General features: G+C 37.3%; 1 protein-coding gene across 1 annotated transcript; it reads left to right on the top strand.

The window, feature by feature from the left end:
* Positions 1 to 2,753: 2,753 nt before the first annotated feature.
* On the top strand, positions 2,754 to 5,675 carry LOC100019753 (caspase-6-like). Its single transcript, XM_016425943.2, has one exon. It carries the CDS (start codon positions 2,791 to 2,793, stop codon positions 3,676 to 3,678), a length of 888 nt encoding a protein of 295 aa, XP_016281429.1. The 5' UTR covers positions 2,754 to 2,790; the 3' UTR covers positions 3,679 to 5,675.
* The last annotated feature ends 3,382 nt before the right edge of the window (positions 5,676 to 9,057 follow it).

Here is a 9,057-nt window from a genome sequence, read left to right as displayed (position 1 = left end):
TCTGCCCTGAGAGACTTCAAAGATCTACTGGAGAAGACAGCAAGCAAACAAATATGAACAAACAAGTTGGATAAGCAGGAAGTACTTAACAGAGAGAAGATGCTAGAATTTTGGAAAAGGCTTCCTGTAGAAGATTTTAGTTGGACTTTGAAGGGAACCTCTGTGTAAGAATGGCCAATGGCCATAATAACATAAAGGAAAATAATATTGAAATATTGTATATCAGAAGTTTGATATCTGCAGTGATTAATCCTAATTCTACTGTTTACCTTTATAATTGTATTTTTACTTATTTCATGAATATTTCTAGAGTTATTAAAATATATTTTGAAGGAGAATAAAAAATTAAATGGAGAATAACATAAAGCATCATTCAAAATTTCTAAACCAAAAATGTAGTGGTAGAAAAATGTAAAATATAGTAAGATTTCAATCTCAAAAGCAACTGCTATAAATTAAAGATCATAACAACTAATTTTAAAATTATGTCTAATGATATTATTATATCTAAGGAAAGGCAGCATATATAGTCCATTAGTTCCCATTTAGAAAAGATGGTCTAAGAGTTTTGTACTAAAAATTCCATGATTGTCCTGCAAGTAATAATTGTCCAATTATGTTACAAATATATTTTTATTTTGTGACAACAAGCATGTACAAGTTTGAAGCATTAGAAGTTTGCTATCACAGTGATCTAAAACCATGATGATCATGGGCAAAAGCTTCCAAACATAGTATGGCTTAAAGTTTCTCAACCAGTTATCATATTGTTTCCATTGGTTGATGAAGCATTGCTCTCTCCTTAATGAAGGGAGATGATGGAGGAAAACATACCTATATTAGCCAAGACCATTTGCCAATTTGTTTTGCTTGGTTGTATTTTGTTGGGAGAAAGGGCTCATTTTTGCAGTCTAAGAGGACTGTCCAGTGACCCCAGTTTTTGAAAATATGCACACATTACCTGACTGATGCTGGCCCTGTCAGGTGATCCATTTAAATAAGGCTCTTCTTTACTTTTTTGTATTTTTTTTTTCTATTTTAGGTAAAGGAGATTGGAGATAAGTTTCAAAAGTCAGGAGAGCGAGCCACTAGTAGTTCCACACAAGATGGCCAGCTGGTCCAGCATCTAGACTTTTGAGACCCAGCCAAGTAGTAGATGAGGTGTAGATGTACCTAGCAATTATGCTGCATTTGAATTTGAAGTTGGTGGGACAAATGCTTTGAAGAAATTTCATTTAAGTTTTAGCCTACTTTCCCTATGGTTTGAGGTGGTCTGAAAGTGTTTCCAGGTGTTGGGGAAAGGAAGAAGAATGTTTTTACTTCTATTTTTACCATATCTACAGGTAAAAATACCTTTGTTAAAATTAAGCAAAGATAAATTGGTTAAATGGAACTGAAGTGTCAATTACCAGCAAATAACAGTGGGAAACGCCCTAGAACAAGGGCTTGATCCAATACCATTAGAGAAAAATTATCCTGACAAAGTGAGTCCAATGTTTGGCTACAACAGAGTGAAAATAATTTGGAAGTGATAGCCATGTTTTTAAAAAGAGTCAATAAATCACTTCTTTTATTAATTAAAAAATTTAATATCTGATAACTAACTATTGGCAAATATAAGGTGTGTGTGTGTGAACCCATGTAAGACAGTTATCTTTTAGAAGGAACAAAAATTTACTCAAGAATTATCTAAGATGTAAAATCTAATTTTTGATTTTATAAATAACTAACATTGCTAAAGCTATTAAATTAAAAATATTTTTTACTAGAGAAATGCAGTTTCATGTATAGCCCTTTTTTTCTATTCTTTGCACATGGAAAGGTTCATGTTAATTTGTGCTTATTTTTTATATTTGTATTTTGGTTATTTTAAATAATTTTTATATTTATAGTTTTATTTTATTAAATGTTATCATATAAATTTATTATATTATATAAATGTAAGTATATTTATATAATATAAATTATAAAATATTTTATATAAATATATTTTATAACATATTTTAAATGTTCTATATTTTGATTATTTAAATTTTTATTTTTATACATATATTCTGTATCATATTGTACAATGACATATAATATAAAATGTTATAAATAAAGACACTCATCAAAAACCATGTGATAGCTTCAATACTATAAGGATGATATTAGAAAATAAGTATTGTTTTATTAGTTTAGGGACAAAATGTAGAGTGCTGGCTTGAGAAAGAACTGGAGTTTGAAGCAGAGCTCAGAGAGCTTGTTAATTTCAATTGTTGACAGTTATAACTGTTTTTCTGTGTCAATTACTCTCTCTAGCAGTTGAGTTGATCTCTAGCAGTTGGCAGACACACACTTAGAGACTCTCTGGCAGGGCTGAAGAAGGTACATCTTCTCCTCTCTCTCTCTGTCTGAGGGAAATATCTGAAGGAGCTTAGTGTTTTCCCTTCCCAACTTGGCAAACACTATTGACTATCTATTGTGGTTTTTATAGATTGGTTTATATCTGAGAAGACCAAAGAAAAACCAGTCCTAACTTGATTCTTATTAAAACTCAACCAGCTAGCCTTTGCTATTTTATAATTTGAAGGTGAAGTTAAGAATTATAAGGATAATAGTGGTAGTTTTTATTTAGATAGTATAAATTTGGGTTAGTCAGATTGAGGAGGATTAGTGTAGCCTGTGAATCACAGGAGAAGCAGTTTCTTGAGGAATCAGGGAGTTTATTTGAGTGGATTTAGAATCCCTTAGAATTAGAAATCCTGAGGAAGAGACGAGACCCAAGCGGGGAGCCCCGGAATCGCCACCATGACCACCCGGGACGCGTGCGGCAGGGACTTCTCGGCCCCAGGAGATGCTGAGCAGAATGCAACAGAAATAGACGCCTTCTTTAAAAGCAAACCCCTGGACCCAGCAGAACAGTACAAGATGGACCACAAGAGGAGAGGCGTGGCTTTGATCTTCAACCACGAGCGCTTCTTCTGGCACCTGACCTTGCCTGAGAGACGGGGCACACGGGCCGACAGGGACAACCTGCGGCAGAGGCTCTCGGATCTGGGCTTCGAAGTGAATTGCTTTGATGACCTCAAAGCCGAAGACCTGCTGATGACCATTCATATGGTGTCCACCTCTAGCCACATAGATGCCGATTGCTTCCTGTGTGTGTTCCTGACACACGGGGAAGGAAACCACATCTACGCCTACGATGCCAAAATCGATATCCAGAAGCTGACCGCCATGTTTAAAGGAGACAAATGCCAGACCTTGGTTGGGAAACCCAAGATATTTGTCATCCAGGCCTGTCGAGGAGACCAGCACGATATTCCGGTCATTCCTCTGGACGTGGTCGACCATCTGTCGGACAAGGTGGACGTCAATGAAACAGAAGTGGACGCTGCCTCCGTTTATACCCTCCCGGCTGGAGCTGACTTCCTCATGTGCTATTCAGTGGCAGAAGGTTATTACTCTCACCGGGAGACAGTGCATGGTTCCTGGTACATTCAGGATTTGTGTGAGATGCTGGAAAAATACGGCTCCTCCTTAGAGTTTACGGAACTCCTTACCCTGGTGAATAGGAAAGTTTCCCAGCGCAGAGTGGACTTCTGCAAGGACCCCAACGCCATTGGGAAAAAGCAGGTCCCTTGTTTTGCCTCCATGCTGACCAAAAAGCTCTATCTCTTTCCAAAGCCTAAGTAACCTGCAGGCAGCCCCTTGGCCTTTGCTGTACAGACTTTGGGAGTACTGTCTCCTTTCCTCGTTCTTTTGTGGTATGATTAGCCTCTTGAGACGGGGTCTAATGCCTTTTAAATTTTTTAATCAGATGCCCATTTTGGGACAGAATCTCTCAGCTCAGCACAATTTTCAAGGGCGACTCTTAACAGTTTCACCCCTAAATAGATACTTTTGTCTGTCTTCATTTTGAGAGCTTTGGTCTTGTCTTTGCAAATTAGTATGTTGACAACATTCTCAGGGAATTGTCTTCCCCCAAACCCTACTCTAACAAGCATTTATCAATAATAGATCTTGTGAATCAGGAGCCTATCCAGATCAACAGGTGGTTCTAGCTTGTACTTGTAGCATCTTTGCTTCTTCACCAAAACCCATTTTCTAACATTCATGTAAAGGTTATTTAGATTCTTGAGTGAAAAATAAACCAGCAGCTCATTTTCCATTAACATTTCAATTTAAAGGGAATAGTTCTCTCTTCTCTGGGACTTTTACATATTTTGTAAAATATTTTTAAAAATCTTCCTTAAATATCCATGGTGTCTCCTGATAAAGTGTATAGTAACCACCAACACCCCTTTATTCCCCTCCCAATGTTATCCAATAACTGGATATCTGCCCTCCACACACTTAAATTCCATACCCACTGCTCACCACCTGAGACTGGACCCAGGCTAAGGCCACTCCAACTACCTAGTGTTACTGCCCTAGCTAAGACCATTTATGACATCATTCCTATGGTACCCACCTCCTTCTTTGATGGCATTTCATCTGGGTCAAATTTGAGGGTAATGAATTCAAGATTATGTAGATAAGGGGCACCTCTAAATATCTTTTATGCTCAACTTCTAAATTATCAATAAATCATTGACAAATTAAGTAGGACATTTTGCAAAGGATTTTTCATCAGTTTGATGCGCACATAGACACACACACACACAGAGGATTTCTGTAGTTGATATGCCATGGATTTGAGATGAATCTTTTTAAATTTAGTGTTACAAATTTGAAACTGAAGATTCCTTTTTTCCCTAGAATTTTCCATATATTAGACCTTTTTTTTAAGTTTTTATCTTCAGATTAATCACTATTAGGTGTTGATTACATTCCTAAATTATCAAGTTAATTAACATATATTTCTATGTGTTGAAATTAACTGAATTTATTTCTAGATATCTCAGGCTCTCCATCCCCTCCCCACATCATAGGCTAACAGTTGTGTACATAGAGATTCTGTCTCGTGTGTTTCCATTTTCTAGTTCATTCTCTGGAGGTGAATACTTACACATTATTCTAAAAATATATATATTCTTAAATGTGGGGCTCTGATCTTTCACGTGCTATACAAAACCAGCAATCTTGTTGCCAGAAGCCAAAGATGATTCATTTAGGTTTCTTACAACGTAGTTGAATATGTAAGCAGTAGTTTTCATGTCTTGGTCCAGTTGGTTTTGTCCTGAGAGAGGCTCTCCCAGATGACATCTAGGCACATGCCCAATGTTCTATAGGATTCTTGTGCTCATTCCAGAGAGGTGCTAGGATGGTACTGGCAGCTAAACTCTTCTCCCCCAACCCCCATAATCCTAACTCCCCACTGGCTGGTGCTTCGCCTTCCTAGTTAGGACACAGTAAGAGTCACCAGTCTCCACTGACCCTCTGTCAAAGAGGTAACACTTGAGAACGTCTATTTCATGTATAGACTGTGAAAAATTTCATGGGCTTTTGGGCAGACCCTACACAATGGCTCATAGAAATGAAATGATTTAGCCACCATACTGTCAATTTCATCTTAAATGTGATTGTTTTAATAGTTTTTAGAGTGATGTACCCTAAACTCAGTTGCTATAATGAGGACTGAGCTTCAGGAGCAATACAAACAGACTTCAATTTTGTTTACACTTACTACATTGTTTTGATAATAACTTGATGCTTTTGTAATTAAAGAAATTATGTAATTAAAAAAAAAAGAATTAGAAATCCTTTATTATCCTTATATATTTCAATATTTTTTTTTTATAATAAGAGTCTCTTTATCATCCTTGCACCTGGTCCTGAAGGGAAATTCACATTTGAGCTTCACTTCATCATTCAAGATACTTTTTATTACCTCTATCAAAAGTATCTGAACAGTCTGAACCTGTTTTGGAAAGTTTCCCATAAATATTTTATTTTTATAATTCATCATCATTATTATTTTTACAGTTTGGCAAGCCAGGTAGGAGTGTCAATGAGAGGAATGGCCTTAGAAAGTCATAGGCAAGTACATTTTGTGTATATTCTGGTACAATAGTGAAAATGAGAGAAGTCATATATAATAGAGAAAATCCCATGGTGATTCTATGTAGCGAATTCACCAGGTTTTCTGAGAGTATACAGATTCTTTGTATCAAGTTGAATGGGAGATGGATTTTGTAGCCAACTACAGTTCAGCTCACTATTATCATAGCTCATAGTCAAACTGTCAGCATAACTGGACCCTTAAAATTAGACAGTTAGGTTCTTTGTCCTATTTAGCTCGCCAGACTGTAAAAATAATAATGGACTACCTAAGGGACAATTAGGTATTTCAGGGACAGAAGGAACCTGCAGTGGTCTGCTATCTCTGGGCAGTTTCTAAATTTGTAGATTGCTTTTTAGATGACAAGAGCAACATTCGCGCCATCTAGTGGACTTGGCAGGAAGAGTGGGCAAATTCAGTTCCTGGTCTTCTAAAAGTTTCATAGAATAATTACAGTTCAAATGTGTTGTCAAAAACATTGTAGGAGACTTAATCAAACTGTTAAAATAGAAATAATTGATTATGAAGAGTAAATGATTCCAGAACCACTTTTCAAATAAGCCAGAATTAAGTGTTGGCTAATCAATCAATAAATATTTATTAAGTATCTGAATCAGATGCTCAATAAAGCTAAGTGGTAGGGTTACAAAAGAGGCAAAAGATAACCCCCCCACACACACACTCAAGGAGCTCATAATTGAATGGGAAGAGGATGCAACCAAACCAATATGAATAAACTATATTCAGAATAAATAGGAAATAATTATCAGGGGGAAGACACTGGAATTAAAAGGGTTGGGAAAGGCTTCCTATAGAAGATGGGATTTTAGTTGGGATTTGAAGGATGCCAGGGAAGCCAAGGAGGCAGAGATAAGGAGGAGGGGACATTACAGGCATTAGAGACCATCAGATAAAATGCCTGGAGATGGATTGCCAGGAGGCTGTGTCCCTGAATGGAAGAAGACAGGGAGGGAATAAGGGGTTGTTGTTCATCCTTATTTTGGAAGAACAGAGGCATCACGATGAGGATGTATTAACTTGTCAGCCTCATTCTTGCCCACTCCCCGGTCTCTGAGGTAGCAAAAATCAAGACTGGCAGTGACCCAGATGCAGGATGCAAAGGGTGACCTTCATGTCTTCAACGTTTTTCCAAGCTCTGTGTTCCATAACTCTTGCTTCAAGCCACCAGCATGGTTACTAGAGCCAATTGTTCTTGTTTGCCCTCATCCCCAGAGAAACCTTCACATGCTTGGGGTAGATGTCCCTCCAGATCACCAAAACAGTTAAAGCCCAGCAGGTACCTTCAACCTGCTTTACTTAGCCTGTCTGTGAAGACAATTTTACTGGAATTTGGCTTCTCTGTAGGCTACAGCTTCTTGGAGCCACAGGTGAGACCTGGGTGATGGGTGGACACCAAAGATGGGTGAGAAACTCTGGAAAGTTTGGCAAGCCTTCACACCAGAGGCAAACCTCCATACACTAAGGGAGGAAAGCATAAGAAGACTGGAAATGTAGGAGGGAAGGGATGGGGGCCTTGAATGACTCCATGGAGGATTTTGTGTTTGATCTTGGAGGTTCAGGGGAACAACTGAAGTCAATAAGTGGCTGGGTGAGTTAGCCCTGTACTTTAGGAAATCATTTCTACATGGAATCTGTAGATGTCTGCTTATAGTTTTATAATATATTATATTTTATGTTGCAGTTTCAACCATCCATGTAGGCTTTGGAACATAGGAGGATGCAGGAACTCTAATGTAATTAGAAAAGTAGGAATGGGGGAGAGATTAGGTAGAAAGATAATGAGTTCAGCTTTGGACATGTTGAGTTGAAGATGTCTATTGGATATCCAGCTTGAGATATCTGAAAGGCAGTTGGAAATGTGAGATTAGTGGTTAAAAGAGACCACTTTTTTATGGTGAATCATCAGCATAGAAATGGTCATTAAATCTATGGATGTTGATACATGGATTAATGATCATGAGGTGGTAGGCAGTGAGTTGGTTGGCCATCTGATTGACTATATTCCTAAAGATTGGTTTAGTTCTAGTTGACCAATCTCAATATCCTTTGTTGTTGTTTTTTTAACATTTATTTTTATTATTTTCAATGGAAAAAACTTATTTTCTATACCTTCCACTGTTCCCTCCCCTTCCCTCATTTGGAGGAAAAAACACCTTGTAACAAATATGCATTCAAACACAACAAATTATTGTATTGACCATGTGTAAATATGTATGTCTCATTCTACAACTTGAGTTTATCTCCTCTCTATCAGGAAATGGGTCTTTTGGAATCATGTTTATCATTGCAATGCTCAGAATTTTTAGATCTTTGCAAATCACTTATCACAATGTTGTTATAGTTCTGCTTAATTTTCTCCGAATTAGTTCATATAAGTCTCTCCAGGTTTCTCTGCAATTGTCTTTTATAATCTTAGGGCACAATAGCATTCCATTCATATACCATAATGAAAGCCTTGAATGGTTCAGCCATTCCCCAACTGATAGGCCCCCATTAAGTTCCCACTTTCTTGCCTCTTCAAAAAAAGCTGCTACAAATATTTTTGTACACATGGATTCTTTTCCTCTTGATTTGATCTTTTTGGCCAATAGTCATACTACTGAATCTACATGAGATGCAGTTGAGTAATTTCAGAAACACTGTTCCAAATTGTTTTCCAGTAGTCCAAGCTTAATTTCTGCTGCTTTCCATTTTCCTCTTAAAGGTTTTGTCAAAGTTTCAGGATCTTTTGTTAGAACTCTTGTATTATGGAACCTTTCTGGGGGAAAGAGAGCAGAGCCAGTGGGAGGGCAGGCTACCGGAGATTATTCTAGATGAAGACCCATCTCTTTTAGCTTACAATTATACTTAAACAGTAATGTCAGATTTCATTCAAGTTTTGTGGTTTTTTGAATTTGTCCTGAGACCTTAAATATCTGTATTTTTGACTGATATTAAAACTATTGCTGAAGTTCTCTCTTCTTGGAGTATTTAGCTTCTTTGACTTTGTAGTGTAGGGAACTAATCAGCTTGATAGAGGATGTCCATACAGTCAGGGAGGCCCAGGTTGA

Source organism: Monodelphis domestica, chromosome 5 (assembly GCF_027887165.1).
Source record: "Monodelphis domestica isolate mMonDom1 chromosome 5, mMonDom1.pri, whole genome shotgun sequence".
NCBI lineage: Eukaryota > Metazoa > Chordata > Mammalia > Didelphimorphia > Didelphidae > Monodelphis > Monodelphis domestica.
This window is presented reverse-complemented; position numbering and strand designations above follow the sequence as displayed.

Excerpts from the sequence above, each read along its gene's own strand:
- LOC100019753 (XM_016425943.2), top strand. The coding sequence starts at position 2,791 with ATGACCACCCGGGACGCGTGCGGCAGGGACTTCTCGGCCCCAGGAGAT.